General features: G+C 40.4%; 1 protein-coding gene across 1 annotated transcript in view; it reads left to right on the forward strand.

Annotated features, from left to right (window-relative positions):
- The window catches only part of tmem67 (transmembrane protein 67), a 208,576-nt gene that overhangs the window by 146,124 nt on the left and 45,732 nt on the right, over positions 1-16,720 (forward strand). The window contains exons 14-17 of the mRNA XM_087985875.1: positions 1,097-1,195; positions 1,682-1,768; positions 2,645-2,744; positions 13,726-13,865. Coding sequence (XP_087842001.1) covers positions 1,097-1,195; positions 1,682-1,768; positions 2,645-2,744; positions 13,726-13,865 — 426 coding nt within the window. The remainder of the gene's footprint in view (positions 1-1,096; positions 1,196-1,681; positions 1,769-2,644; positions 2,745-13,725; positions 13,866-16,720) is intronic.

Raw genomic sequence — 16,720 nt, forward strand, 5'->3', positions numbered from 1 at the left:
AGTAAATTTAGTCCCTTAGAGGAAGGGTCAAAATTTTTACATTGAAGTAAAATTTCTAAGATGGGACACTAGTGGAGCGTTAAATTGCTATATTAATAATCATACATTGTTAAAATCAGCTAAAATTATTGAGAAAAGTAACAAAACTTCTTTGCAAAAAATGACACTCATTCAGAAAATCATTGGAGCAGTGATCCAATTTGATGAATAGGAGTGATATATATATATAATATATATATATATATATATATTATATATATTGTTAAACTGAAATTATTGCTTTAAGATGTCAGAGCAGTGTGACACCATACTCTTTCCAATGTAAAATCATGCAAAATGCTTGAAGAAGCACACCAATATTCTTGGCAGTGTCAAAGGGTGCAAAGATCACCAAGAGAAGGGAAGAAGGTGCAAAGTAACAGTCTTCTGCATCTTGGGTAAAAATAAAAAATCTCTAAATTTTAAAGCATTTTAACAATTTTTAAAATACTTTTTCAGCAGAAATTAGAACATAGTCTGGAAATATTTGGAAGTTTTCCAAATTTAATTACTAAAATTTAAAGAAATTTCTGGATAAAATAAACAAGGAAGATAGGAATTAAGATTCTTCCTTAAAACAACAAAACATATGTACAAAGCTTTATTCACAATTCATTTTCAGAATACATCAATTAAGAATACATACAATATTAGAAACAGAAAATATTTTAAAAACATGCTTAAAAATCAATATTAATACAATTTTACTAATTGTATAATTTAAAACACTGAAGAGCACAATTATCTATATTTAAAAAATTAAAAAAATCTTGCAACAGCTTTCAAATCATTGAAATAGGGGAAACAACATCCATGAAATAGAATGACAATGGAGAAGGACATTACACTTGCCAGCAAATTTAATATCACAAACCCTTCAGACAAGGAATTGAACTGAATTTTATGATACAGGCAAGACAGAAATTACAAAAGAGAAACGTGAATGCCTGAATAGTGTAAAAGCAAAGCTGCAGAACTATTATTTAAACAATAACTATAGATTAGTTACACCCTTAAATGAGGCAAAAATTACAAATAATATTTTTTTTTAATCCAGACAATCTTGAAGTTCTTGCTGTTTTATGCTGGAGACTTGGCGAATGCCTTCTTTGTTGTGTTATTTGGAACAGGCCTTTACTGGCTTATATTTTTCAAGGTATCTGTAAACATATAACACTATAATTTAATGTGTTACAATTATAATATGATTACAAATTGTATGCTACATATCAAGTAATATTTATTTCAATTTGTCACCATTTCTAAGTGTTTTATTTAAACCTAATATAAGTCACATATTCATTCAAAGTACATTTATTTTTCTAAAGATACCGTATCTGACTGGTTTCTCGGCATAAGTTCAGTGCATCAGCTGTTTATTACTTACACTATATATCTTGTAGTAAGACCTTCCTTCATAAGCATGTTATTTGCTATCAAAATAAGTTAATAACAAACACATTGTGGGTCGACCTACACCAAATGCACTGTAGAAGTTCAGAAAGTCAGCTGAGCAACATTTTCTCAAGGATGTCCAGGAAAAGGCAATAGATGTTTGTCGAGCTAGCAAAGCCAACATCCCACAAATGAATGTTTTTAAAAATTACATTGATACTTGTTTAGTTATTATTTGTTTCTTCAGGGTCAACGGATTGCTTCTGTTTTTCTGCCCACACCTAGCCAAGAAAGACACTTTATTGCTTCTGTGGTCAGTGCATTTGCCCTAAAGGTATGTGCATAAAGGATATCTTTGGGTTTGCACTGCAATATATCCTCAGGTCAATGTATTTTAACAGATGTTCTTTCCCAACTGCCACTGATCAATGAAAAAGCATAGAATCGGTTGGAAGACTGGAGGATGTTACAGAGCTAGACTAGAATAGGCCTATAGACTATTTTGTAAATGAAGATGTGGATCTTGAATGCGATATCCTTGAACACAGATGCAGATTCAAAGATAGTGAATGTATCATATAAATATCAAATACACAAAGAGTAGGAGGTCCTCACTCATTCCATCAAAACATGTTTCCTGTTGAAACTGTCAAAAGGTTTAGCAAGCACTAAACCTTGAAGGAATCCCATGAGAACCTGTCTATTTGGATATACATGGTATCATTAAAACTGAACTTGACTGCATGAGATCAATCATGAGAAATCCTTTTACTCAATGAGTGATTAGGATTTGGAATTCACTACTCTAGAATGTGATGGTGTCATAAAATCAGGGCTTACAAAAGGGAATTGGAAGAACCTAGACAGAAAACAAATGCAGGCAACAGGTAAGGGTGGGAAGTGGGAATAGATGAGTTGCTCTTTCAGAGAGCAAAAACTGGGCCATATAATATTGGTCCATGCTATAAGCATTCTATGATTCTATAATATGTAATGATCCAAACGTACCATGAAAAACCCGCACACTGCAGTTAATCAAGTATATTTATTGCTCAACGTATTATCCCATCCCTAAACTGATATTACTGTAATCCTTTTATTTCTATGTTTTACTTGTTCATCACATTGTCATGTTTACTCTGTTCAATTTATTTTAACATGAAACTTATTATTTATTTTTATTTTCACCACTTTTGTTGTCAACTCTTAGTTTATTCAGCTTTTACATCAACTGGGAATACAGTTAACTATGGATATCTTTTTCATTGACTGGGAAAGACCCAAGGGTAAAATTGTTAAGTCCATTGCAGGTAAATATTACACTTTGTCATCTATATTTCCTACTTTGCTATTTTGTTCAAATACTCACTATTAAAATGTTGACAGATTTATTAATTATTTTGTGCATTTCTATTGTTGTTATGATTCCATTTTTTAAACCATATGAAATTTAAGTCTGAATGTCATCCACTGGAAGATGCTTACAGGACTAGAACATACACTTTACAATCCCATACTGTTATCTTTTACAGCCTGCCAATCAGAGATTCTCTTGACCTGAAATGAGTTTCATGCAGTATTAAAAATTATGACCAGGGAACTGTAGGCTCATTAATTTAATTTCAAATATAATTGATTAATTCAATTATACGTTTGTAGTTATACACTATGGTTGTCTTATTCAAAAAAAAAGGTTGTAAAGATCAGTCCAACAATTACAGATTAGTTAGTTTATCATCACTGATGGAGAAATATCTAGAAACAATTACTCGGGATAGAAATAACAGTTATGTTGGAAAATTTAGTTTGATTCAGAAGGGTCACCATGGACTTGTTAAGGGAAAATCATGTCTAACTAACTTGCTGAAGATTTTGATGAGGGGAAGACTGTAAATGTGATAAACATGGACTTCCAAAATGCATTTAAAACAGTGCCACACAACAGACTTGTGAGAAAAATTATAGTCCATAGATTGAAAGAAACAGAAACAACAGTTTCCTCCGGCAGTCCGGGGATGTGCAGGTCGGGTGGGTTGACCATTCTAGTCATTCCTGAAGAAGGGCCTGTGCCCGAAACGTCGAATCTCCTGTTCCCTGGATGCTGCCTGACCTGCTGTGCTGTTCCAGCAATAAAGTTTCAACTTTGATCTCCAGCATCTGCAGACCTCACTTTCTCCCCATTCTAGGATTGCCCCTAGTGTTGGGTGCATTGGTCAGGGGTGAATGGGGGATGGGGGACTGGTTAGTCTTCAGAGGGTTGGTGTGGACTTGTTGGGCCAAAGGACCTGTTTCCATTCTGTAAGAAATCTAATCTCACTAGGCCACCATGCCACCTTGTTTTGTGAAATGATGGAGTAATTGTATCAGAGAAGCTTGTATTAAATTAGATTCCCTGCAGTGTGGAGGCAGGCTCTTCGGCCCGGCCGGTCCGCGCCGACCCTCCGAGGGGTAGCCCATCCAGACCCACTTCCCTCTGGCTGGTGCGCCTAACACTACAGGCAATTTGGCATGGCCATGCAGACACTGGGAGAGTGTGCGGACTCCGCATGGGCAGTCGCACAAGGCTGGAATCGAAACTGGGCCCCTGGCTGGCCACTGAGCCACTGTGTCGCCCTAGATTAGATGATTACAAAGCTCACACTGGCTAGTTAGAGGAGGCTGGAGAGATCAAGAGAGGCAAGATGATGAAGGGATTTAGATGTGCAGATAAGAATTTTAAAATAGATTCAGGAATCAATGTAGGTCACACAGCACAAAGTGAAGGGAATTACGTCCAAAATAATACAAGGGCATATGTGGTTCGGATGGCCTCCTGTTTATGGAGGGTACAGTGTTGCTCATTGGCGGCTGTCTCAGTGAGCTACCATTTGTGAAGCTGCACATTGTGTGAGGTTGTGGATGAGGAGCAAGCTGGAGTGTTTTGGAGATGTTTGTTGCTTGGTAAGGAATCCAGGTTTGCCCTTCCCCTGCATCATGACTCATCCTTATCAGTGATGAGTGTGTTTGCAATTCCATGCAGTGCTAAACTTGTAAAACCTGTACTTAATTGAAAGGAACTAATGTAATGTGCTATCAGTACTGAACCCCACTTTACATATTTAGCAGTCACAGAATGCATTCTTCCTCATACTTGACCTTCTATATATAACTACCCCAGCTTTCAATACCAGCCTCCAAGACTTGACAATCACTGATACAGAACTTTCCATTCAGACTCCCAAACTGATGTTTATAGGAATGTTATGAATTTACATAGTGACAATATTCTTGCTGATTGAGTGATAACGTCATTTCACCCTTGTCAAACCTGTTTTCTTTGTACGCTACATAATAAGGAAGAGGTGATGGTATCATCACCTTTACTGTTAATCCAGAGACCCAAGGAATGCTAGATTCAAAGGGGTTTACAGCATGGAAACAGGCTACCCAGTTTTCATAATTAAACTAGACACATTTCCTCCATTTGATCCATATCTCTCCATACCTATCCGATCCATGCATCTCTTCAAATATTTATCTTTTAATAGAATCTCTACAATGTGGAAGCTGGTCATTCGGCCCATCAAGTCAACTCAGACCCTCCAAAGGAAATCCCACCCAGACCAACCCCTCTACCCTACCCCTGTAACCTTGCATTTCCCATGGCAAACGTGAGGACTGCAGATGCTGGAAACCAGAGTTTAGATCAGAGTATTGCTGGAAAGGCACAGCCGGTCAGGCAGCATCCGAGGAGCAGGAAAGTCGATGTTTTGGGCAAAAGCCCTTCATCAGGGATGGAGGCAGGGAGCCTCCAAGGTGGAGAGATAAATGGGAGGGAGGTGAGGGTGGGGAGAAAGTAGCATAGAGTACAATAGGTGAGTGGGGGTGGGGTTGGATGTGATAGGTCAGAGAGGATGGTGGGACCAGGGGTGGAGGATTTGAGCTACAGAGAGAGGCTGGGCGGGCTGGGGCTGTTTTCCCTGGAGCGTCGGAGGCTGGGGGTGACCTTGTAGAGGTTTGTGGAATCATGGGGGCATGGATAGGATAGGGGGACGGGGTCTTTTCCCTGGGGTCGGGGGGTCCAGAGCTGGAGGGCGTGGGTTTGGGGTGAGAGGGGAAGGATATGGGGGACAACTTTTTCGCGCGAAGGGTGGTACGTATATGGAATGAGCTGCCAGAGGATGTGGTGGAGGCTGGTACGATTGCAACATTTAAGAGGCATTTGGATGGGTATATGAATAGGAAGGGTTTGGAGGGATATGGGCCGGGTGCTGGCAGGTGGGACTAGATTGGGATGGGATATCTGGTCGGCATGGACAGGTTGGACCGAAGAGTCTGTTTCTGTGCTGTACATCTCTATGACTCTAAGTACAAAATTGGCTGAAGGCTTAGAAACAGCGATTAATGGTTAATGGATACTTTTTAAACCTGAAGACAGTTTATGTAGAGTTCCCCAAGAACTAGTAGCGAGACCATTGCATTACTTGAGAAATATAATCGAGCTCTTGGTTTGCAGTGGACAGTTTCAAAGTTTCAAATTACATAAAACTGGGAATGTTGTAAGAAGAGAGATATAGATTAGATTAGATTCCCTACAGTGTGGAAACAGGCCCTTCGGCCCAACGAGTCCACACCAATCCTCCGAAGAGCAACCCACCCAAATCCACTCCACTACATTCACCCCTGACTAATGCACCTAACACCACGGGTAATTTAGCATGGCCAATTCACCTAACCTGCATATCTTTGGACTTCAAATGTGCATTAACACATTGTTGAAGTAGCTGGATAATTGGCAGATAAAGTTCAGTGTGGAGACGTGTGAGGTGATGTGCTTTGGTACAAAGAATATGCACAGACAGTGTAAAGTATAGAACATTATTCTAAGGGCTTAAAGGAGCAGAGACACCCAGGTGTGTATGTGCATATGTCATTAGAGGCAGCAGTACAGATAAAGAGAGCTGTTAATAAAGCATTGATTTCATTGATATGGAGATAGCATACAGAAAATTATGATGAACTTAAATAAGCCATTGATTAGATCTCAACTGGATTACTGTGAACAATCAAATAATCAAACAATTAAATCGTGGGCTGAAGGGCCTGTTCTGTGCTGTACTGTTCTATGTTCTAAAGGCATAATACTGCAGATGTTGGAAAATTTGAAATAAACACAAAGAATGCTGGAGAAACCCAGTAGGTCTGGCAACATGTGTGGAAACAGGAACAGAGTTAATATTTCAAATCCGGTATGACCTTTTTCAGTGTTCTGAAGAAGAGTGATATGGAGAAGAGTCATACTGAACTGGAAACATAACTCTGTTTCTCTATGTTCAGATGTTGCTGAATTTCCCTAGCATTCTTTGTGTTTGTTACCTTGTACAGTTCTGGGTGCAACAACAAAGGAACAAAGTGAATGAATTGGAGAGAGTGGAGAAGACGTTTAAGAAAATAGTGAAACTCAGAAGGTCTGGCAACATCTGTGCAGAGAGAAACAGTTAACATTTTGTATCTGTTATGACTGTTTTTAACATGGAGAAAGAAATGGAGGCCAGGGAACTCAGAGAAATAATATAGAAAAGGATGTGCTGGAGATCTCAAAAAACATAAAGGTGAATAAATACCTCTAAATATACCTCTAAAATCTTCCTATTCATGTATCCACCCAGATGACTTTTAAATGATGTAATTATATCCACCTCCACCACTTCTTCTAGCAGCTCATTCCATACATGCACTACCCTCTGCATGAAAAAATTGTCCCTCAAGTCACTTTTAAATCTTCCACGTCTCACCATAAACCTATGCCCTCTGGTTTTGAACACACATACCTGGGTAAAAGACCTTTAATCATCCTATCATAAAATTATAGAACATCTACAGTGTGGAAGCAGGCCATTCCACCCATCAAGTCAACTCCACCCCTCCAAAAAGCATCCCATCAATGCCCCTACCTTATCCCCGTAACCCTGCATTTCCCATGGCTAATCAATCTAGCCTGCACATCCCTAGAAACAATGGGTGATATAACATGGCCAATCCACTTAACCTGAATTTATTTGGACTGTAGGAGGAAACCAGAGCACCCGGAGGAATCCCACGCAGACATGGAGAGAATATACAAACTCAATACAAATAGTCACCTGAGGCTGGAATTGAACCCAGGTCCCTGCTAACCACTGAGCCACCATGCCACCCTAATAAGGCTGTGTGATGTTTATACAATTAGATTACATGCCACGATATGGTGGTGACATCCTGATCATTCCCCCTAAAGCAATATCACACACCTACTGTGAGATGTAACACAACATCTCCCTTTTTCCAAAGAAAAGCAATCCCAACAGACATATATCATTCATACATGTCAATTCAATGTGTTGCCGATTATACTGTCAATTCAACAATTTGACATACATGTAAAAACAGAATTAACAAGATTAATAATTCAAACTTTGATATTATATCTTGCCGTGATTAATCCACTTGGCACTTCTGGCTGAAGATGAATAAAAATGCTTAACCACCATCTTTTGCACTTATCTGCTCAGCTCCCCCATGATTAAAGGTAGCATTTAAGATGTAGTTTCCATTTCCAGGGAGTTGTTCAATGGCTGTATTTGTTGACACCAATGTATGTTCTCTATGCATCACTTTAAATTATCCTTTTCAGTTTTCCAAGTAGAGGGGTGGGGGAGACGTAGCTGGTGATGAATGGAGAAATCAGGACTGGTGGGGGGTGGGCGGAATTAGGACACGGGGGTGTGGTTGTTGGGGGTCTTTTCTGTGGAGGTTAAGGAGACTAGCATGGAGACAAGGAGAGGGAGATTGAGACCGAGAGAAAACCAAAGGGAATGGGGAAGAGAGCCAGGGAGTACAGAAAGGACACTCCAATGCCTTCCTTCCGCCATGTCTTCTCAGATCTTAGGCTCTCCATGTCTCCTCCAGAATCCTGAAATCTTCTTCTCACCACCCAATGCTGTGGCTTCTGTGCCTTCTTCCCTTCTTATTCCAAGGGTTTTCCCACTCTGCCACCACTGAACCCCAGTTCAAAATCACGCGTGCTTCCTTCTGCATGCTCAGTACACTATACTCCTCATGATTTTATAAGCTTCAATAAGATTCTGGCTCTGAAGCTCCAGCGACAAAACCCCAGCCTCTCCCTATAGCATAAACCCTCCAATCACAGCAACATCCTTGTAAATTTTTTCTGAACCCTTCCAGGTTTAACAACATATTTCCAATAGCAGGGAGACCAGAACTGAATGCAGTAATCTGAAAACAGCTTAACCAATTTCAGTGCTTCCAGATCTTTTTCCTAGGTAACCCCATTTTCATGTCTCAGACTTTGGAGACTCAGGATGAATTTCTTTTGGGGAAGGGAGTGTAGCAGTGTCAGATGGTGGGGTGCAAGAAACCTTCATTTGTTACACAGAGTGGTATGGTTCTTCAGAGTATCACAGAATCCTTACAACACGGAAGCAAGCCATTCAGCCCATCACGTCCGAAGAGTATCCCACCCAAACCCATCTCCTATCCTTTCCCCATAATTCTGCATTAACTATGGCCAATACCACCTAACCTGCACATCTTTGGACTATGGGACTAAACCGGGACACCCGGAGTGAATCCAAACAGTTATAGGGAGAATGCGCCAACTCCACACTGACAGTCGCCCAAGGTGGAGTTGAACCCTCATCCCTGGTGCTGTGAGGCAACAGTGCTCACCACTGAGTCACTGTGCTGCCCCAGTGGTGCTGCATCAGTTGTAACTCTTGAGTGAAAGGAATTGGTCATGCCCACCCCCTTCAATTCCCATTTCCCCCTCTTTTTACCACATCTCACATTTCACCCTGCCACCCTTCATCATCTGTATTCTTATCTTCCCCCACTCACTCCCCTGTGGGGCAACTGATGAAAAGGCAGGTGGAATGAACTTATCCCTTTTCAGATGCTGGGAATCGAGTCTTGAAGTGGTCAATTAAACCATATCCAGGAGAAGCCTTTTTTAAAAGAGCCTTCCAGCTGTCACAAATTAGCCTAATTCCGCTGCAGCCATTGGTGTTTTAGAGCTAAAACCACAAAATCCTGTCTGCCAGTTTGGGAAGCCCTGTACTGAGAGACTAGGAAGTCCAGATGTCCAAAGAGACCTGGGTGTCCATTTTCATGAGTGACAAAAAGTTAAAGATTTGAGTTCAGAAAAAAAATTCTGTTGTTGCAGTGGGGCCATGTTCTTTTGATAGGGGCAGACCATTAAGACAGAAGGAAAGGAATTTCTTGACAGGGTGATGAATGTTTGTAATTGACTATACCAGTGGACCATGGAAGCTGAATCATCCAGTATATTCAAGACAGAGATTGATAGATTTCAGGAAACTCTTGACATTAAAGGGTCTAAAGAGAGCACAGCAAACGGATAGTGGAACAGCCTCTTTGTGCTGAATTGCCAACTGCTGCTACTCCATCATTCAAGGAGAGTGGTGGGAAAAGGGGTTTTGATGTCAATGCAGTGACTGAAGCACAGAGCATTGCCTGAGTTGACCCGCCTCTCGTCAACCCAGGCCACTCGACTGATCCCAGGCTTGTCGATCTTACTTGACTCTCCTCCACCCATCCTGTCAATCCCGCTTGTATATCTCTCCAACCTCCCCCCGCTACCACACACCTGATGCTCTCGATCTCACTTGTCTCTTTTTTTCCCCACCCAATCCTGTCGATACTGCATATTTCTTCCTCAAACCAACAGTCCTCACCACATTCTTTCGAAGCCACTTCTTCCCATTCCCCATCTGGTCACTCCCACAGCTATCAATCCCGCTTCTGTATCCCACCTGCTTGCCTCTCTTTGCAGAGGGTTTACATGCAATCCTGCTTGCCTCTCTTTGCAGCCTTCTTCCCTGATCCCATGCATCCAGCCTGTTGACCCTACGTCTGTCTCCCCTCGATCCTGTCTGTCTCAAATCCTGCCCTTTATCCTATCCATCCATGCCTATCAATTTTGCTTCTCTTCCCCTGTCTCTATTTCGCTTGTCTCTGTCCTCTACCCCCATCCTGTCAATTCCGCTTGTCTCCCTCGCACTCACCAACACTTCATGTTGTGCTTTTATTTAAGAAAGGCTGTAAGGAGAAGCCTGGGAACTGTAGACCTATGTGTCTGACATCAGTGGTGGGATTAAGTTGTTGGAGGGGATTCTGAGAAATAGGATTTACATGCATTTGGAGAGGCAAAGACTGGTTAGGGATAGTCAGCTAGCTTTGTGCATGGGAAATTGTCTTACAAACTTGATTGAGGTTTTTGAGGATGTAAGCAAAACAATTACTGAAGGTAGACATTGTGTACATGGATTTTAGTAAAGCCTTTGAACAAGATCTCTTTACAATCTTAGATAACCTGTTGACTACACCATCAATTTTTGTGTCATCCGCAAACTTACTAACCATACTGCCTAAATTCTCATCTGAATCATTTACATAAATTATAAACAAAAGTGGGCCCAGCACTGATCCCTGCAGAACATCGCTAGTCACAGGCCTCCAGTCTGAAAAAACACTCTAATACCACCCTCTGTCTCGTACTGTCAAGTCAATTTTGTATCTAATTGGCAAACTCTCTCTAAATCCAGTGTCATCTAACTTTACTAATTAGTCTATCATGCTGAGGACTCAGTTTTCAGCTGCTAGATCTGCAGTGAATGCAGAAAGGGCGGCACAGTGGCACAGGGATTAGCACTGCTAACTCACAGCGCCAAAGTCACAGATTCGATTCCAGCCTCGGGCGACTGTCTGTGTGGAGATTCCACATTCTCCTCGTGTCTGCGTGGGTTTCCTCCGGGTGGTCCGGTTTCCTCCCACAGGATGTGCAAGTTATGTGCATGCTAAGTTGCCCATAGTATTAGATGCATTAGTTAGAGGGAAATGGGTCTGGGTGGGTTACTCTTTGGAGGGTTGGTGAGGACTTGTAGGGCCGAAGGGCCTGTTTCCACACTGTAGGGAATCTCAAAAAAAATTACTTCGCATGGTAGTAGTTCTGTAGAATGCTCAGTGTGAAGATGGGTCCTTGTCTCTACAAAGACTCTGCAGTGTCACTACTACTACTGCTGGTGGAAGGAAGCATCACAACAGATAAGTAACTGAGATGAGGAAAAAGCTTTCCATCTTTGTTATCTCACTACCGACTGCATTCCCAGTTCAACAATAATTTCCTTCAAGGCGTGGAACTGAACCAATCTTGCTGATAGACATTGACATCCACCACCCCCCCCCCCCCCCACACACACACACACACACACACACAGTGGAATACACTTTGAAAAGGTTATTCTACAAGATTGCTAAAACTGTGTCTACTTATAGCTCCTCTGGCTTCTTATCTTAATCTGTTGCATTTTCACAGTTTTACCACAGTGATTAAAAAACCTGCTACTATTGTTTCATAAAAGGTTCAGCTGTGGTCTATATCTTTGTTGCTTTTCTGTGGCTTCCTATGCCTTTAGCAACTTTCAGATGCTCTAAAAGTTCCTGTGTTCCTCTATTATTAGCTGTACTTTTATGCAGCTCTGACACCACGTTACAACCATGCAGAGTAACAGTCCTACCATTTCCTCTGTCAGTTCATTCCACATACAAACTATCCACTGTGTCAAAACTTTTGCCCCTTAGGTCCCTTTTAATTCTTTCTCCTCTCACCTTAAAATTATGCACTCTACTTTTGGACTCCCCAACCCTAAGGAAGACCCTTCGCTATTCACCTGATCTATGCTCCTCTTGATTTTATAAAACTCAATCTCTTATGCTCCTTCAGAGATCTGTGGAGAAGCACACAAGATCTGTGAGTATAATAATATTGGATAAAAATAATGCAAACAGATCTTGATATGGTAGGGGAATGGGCTCAAGTTGGCAAATTGGCAAATCAATAGGCATATGGACGTAGTTAGTGCAAAATATATTTATATCCAAACAAAACAGAAACCAGTATTAGAGAAATTATTGTTCATAACTAAAGCCATAAGTACTAGCAAAAACAAATAGAGTATTAAGTTGATTGCTAGGAGTTTTGGTCTTTTTACCTAAGAAAAGCTGTAATAGCATTAGAAGCAGGTCAGGAAATGTTAAATTTACAGATTCCTTTACTGAGGTTATGTTATGAGGACAGTTTAGACAATTTGAGCCTGTATCCATTGCAGTTTAGAAGTATTGGAGTTGATCTTATTGAAATATCAGCTCCTGATGTTAATTGACAAGATGAAATCTAAGAAAATATTTCCCCTTGTGGGAGAGACTAGAACTCGGGAACATAATTTTAAAAATAAGGATCATTTAAGATGGATATGTAGAGAAATTATTTTCTCTCAAAGAATATTTCATCTAAGGAATTCTGTTCTCCAGAGAGCATATTTTGAGATAGATTCTTCATTGTAAAGAGGGACAATATGTAAGGGATAGACAGAGAAGTAAAATTGAGGCCACAATTTCATCAGCTACAATCTTATCAAATAGTGGAGCTGACTCAAAGAGCCAAATGGCTTACTCCTGCTTCAAATTCATACGTTCATGTGATTCACTACAGAAGGAAAGATAAAATGATGGTCGACAAAGGGAAAAAAAGCAGTTGATATTTTCAGCATAATCTTATGCCAGAGATAAAAATTAAATATGAACAGTTTGGTCAAGTTGGAAAGTAAGAGTGGGGAAAGATAAAAGATGACAAGTCAATTATTAAAGTAACTTTATAATAGGTTATTATAAAAGTGGGATGCTTTTAGATAATATGAAAGGTTATCTCTGCATTACATGAAAATACATTAAAATATTTTTAAAATTTATACATTGGTAAAAGGAAAGGCACACAAATGGAAATAAATAATGAATTTACAAACTGATATAAATAGAAGGCTTGAATGAAAGCAGAAAATGCTCGAAAAATAATTATGTCCAACTGCCTTAAAAATCTTAAAAGAAAACAAACTCAAGTTTCATTCACTCCTCATCAGAACTGTACTCTGGCAAAATTTTATACACAGATTGTCATTTCCCAAACAGAAACAGGATCTTTACTTCTTCAGTACTACTGCTTTCTGTAAAGGAAAGTGGAAGTGTAGCTTAACCCACGTGTTACTAAAATCTATATTCTGACTACAATATTGCAGTGGGTCCAAGTGAATTATGAAATACTGCTACTGAGCTTAGTAACATGCCTTTCCTTTGTTTAAAGCTGATTATTTTGTGATGCATTTTCTATTCTGTGTCTGTTTTGGATTTTAATACTTTTTAATTCATATATAAATCAAATTGTTTGTTCATTGCTTATAGGTGGAGGTGATATAAAGACTGCCCCAGCTCCTGTGAGCATTTGGAGGACGTACTTTGTCGCAAATGAATGGAATAACATCCAAACAATCAGAAAAACTAATCCTATTTTTCAACTTATTACTGTTATTTTCTTTTTGAAAGTAAGTTTAACATCAAATAGGTGAGGAAAAGAACAAGCATTCAAAAAATTGAAATAAAATTAAATCCAGACAAAGTAAAATTAAATTCATTTAAAATTACTTTAACTGAATAATATACTTGAGATTGCTACAATCGCAAGAAGCTGGGGACAAAGACACGCCTGAGAAGGGGAAAGGTATACGAATAATTTAGATTATATCCCATTATGTACGTGGTGATATCTAAGATAGGCAGCCAAATGAGAGATTGGAGGTCCATGCTTGAGTATGCATTTGAGGAAGTGGGTGATTAGGACTATTACTGTTTCATACTTGAATAACAATAAAATGCTGAGGATGATGGAAATCTGGAATTAAAACAGAATGTTCTTGGAAAGATTAGGCAGTCTGAGGAGAAAGTGAGGTCTGCAGATGCTAGAGATCAGAGCTGAAAATGTGTTGCTGGAAAAGCGCAGTAGGTCAGGCAGCATCCAGGGAACAGGAGAATCGACGTTTCGAGCATAAGCCCATTCCTGTTTGTGGGCAATACAGTTAGTTATCAATTCAGTAATTACTCAAGATATAAACATTTTATTTTTCCACTTTACCTTACATTTTCTCGCCTTTTCTGAAGAAATCTGTATTAGTTTCCAGGCCCTTGCATAGAGCCAATGGTTAGTGCAAGCATGCTACCCATATAATTAAAGGCATCAAGTCCTGTAGCATTTTAGTTGAGGCATCAGCAATTTCTGAGCAAATTGCTAAGCCAGAATCCTGGTGTTAATGATTGTCAAAGAACTGCTCACAAAGGATATTAGGAACTTTACAAATCATGGAAACAGATCAAAGCTATGGCCCAGAAAGAAGCCATTCACCCATTGTGTGTATTGGCCAAAAACAATTTCAAGTGCCCATTCTAATCTAATGCTCCATACCTATTCTGTAGCCTTACATGTTACAGCAGATCAAAATACCTCTCAAATGAGCTGCAGGATTCTGCCTTCATCTCAAAACTTGGCAGCTAATTCCAGATACCAGCCTTGCTGTGAATGAAAAGATTCCTTTTTCCGTCCCCTCCATTTCTTTTGCCAATCATGTTAAATCTGTGCCCTGTTAGTTTACCTCTCCGTGGGAGGAAACAGGTCTTATCTGTCTACTCCATCTTGGTCCCTAAAACTCTGCTAAGTTACTAAGTTACATCTCAGTCTCTACTGTTCTAAGCTTTTCTAATCTTTCCTCACAGCTGCAGTTTTCAAGATCTGCCAACATTCTTGTAAGCTTCTCTATTTTTTTTTCAGAGCAATTATATCCTTCCTATAATGCCAGAACTGAACACAAAATTCCAGCTGTGGCCTAGCAAACATCTTATTCAATTCCATGCTTGCTCTTGAATTCTTTACCTTGTTGTTGTGGTTCTGTTCGCCGAGCTGGGAATTTGTGTTGCAGACGTTTCGTCCCCTGTCTAGGTGACATCCTCAGTGCTTGGGACCCTCCTGTGAAGCGCTTCTGTGATCTTTCCTCCGGCATTTGTAGTGGTTTGAATCTGCCGCTTCCGGTTGTCAGTTCCGGCTGTCCGCTGCAGTGGCCGGTATATTGGGTTCAGGTCGATGTGCTTATTGATTGAATCTGTGGATGAGTGCCATGCATCAAGGAATTCCCTGGCTGTTCTCTGTTTGGCTCGTCCTATAATAGTAGTGTTGTCCCAGTCGAACTCCTGTTGCTTGTCATCTGCGTGTGTGGCTACTAAGGATAGCTGGTCGTGTCGTTTCGTGGCTGGTGTTCATGGATGCGGATCATTAGCTGTCTTCCTGTTTGTCCTATGTAGTGTTTTGTGCAGTCCTTGCATGGGATTTTGTACACTACATTGGTTTTGCCAAGCTGGGTATCGGGTCTTTCGTTCTGGTGAGTTGTTGTCTGAGAGTGGCCGTTGGTTTGTGTGCTTTTATGAGTCCTAGTGGTCGCAGTAGTCTGGCTGTCAGTTCGGAAATGCTCTTGATGTATGGTAGTGTGGCTAGTCCTTTGGGTTACGGCATGTCCTCGTTCCGTTGTCTTTCCCTTACACATTTGTTGATGAAATTCCGCGAGTATCCGTTTTTGGCGAATACATTGTATAGGTGTTCTTCTTCCTCTTTTTGCAGTTCTGGTGTATTGCAGTGTGTTGTGGCCCTTTTGAACAGTGTCTTGATGCAACTTATTTTGTGTGTGTTGGGGTGGTTGCTTTCATAGTTCAGGACTTGGTCTGTGTGTGTGGTTTTCCTGTACACCTTTGTGGTGAATTCTCCGTCAGGTGTTCTCTGTACCTGTACACAAAATCCCATGCAAGGACTGCACAAAACACTACATAGGACAAACAGGAAGACAGCTAACGATCCGCATCCATGAACAGCAACTAGCCACGAAACGACATGACCAGCTATCCTTAATAGCCACACACACAGATGACAAGTCCGAGGGTTGTACATTGGAAAAGCATAGATCAGATCTCTGTACCTGACTTCCACTCAGTGCCTGAAGGCGTGCATTTGACACCTCCCCAGCTTTGGATGTTGGCACAACACCATTGGATGCTTTGAACCTCACTCATGATCCAATTGGTCAGAAACCATAGAATATTCAGGAAGGATAGCACCTCATTTTCTGCTTGGGATATCCACAGCTTTTTGGATTCAATATTGAGTTCAACAATTTTAGGGCTTAAGGCATCTTCGCCCATGTCCTTACCCCAACCCTACCAGGCCTTGTTATCACATGTTTTTTTTATATTTCAAAAATATACTTTATTCATAAAATAATTTGATGGTCTGTACAGTTGGACATGCCATACATATGTAAACATTCCATTTCCTTGCAAACCGAAACAGAGTAATCATTCCTAT

The sequence above is a fragment of the Chiloscyllium plagiosum genome, unplaced genomic scaffold, assembly GCF_037043375.1.
Source record: "Chiloscyllium plagiosum isolate Xiang-an unplaced genomic scaffold, Cpla_swu_hap1 HiC_scaffold_4, whole genome shotgun sequence".
Lineage (NCBI taxonomy): Eukaryota > Metazoa > Chordata > Chondrichthyes > Orectolobiformes > Hemiscylliidae > Chiloscyllium > Chiloscyllium plagiosum.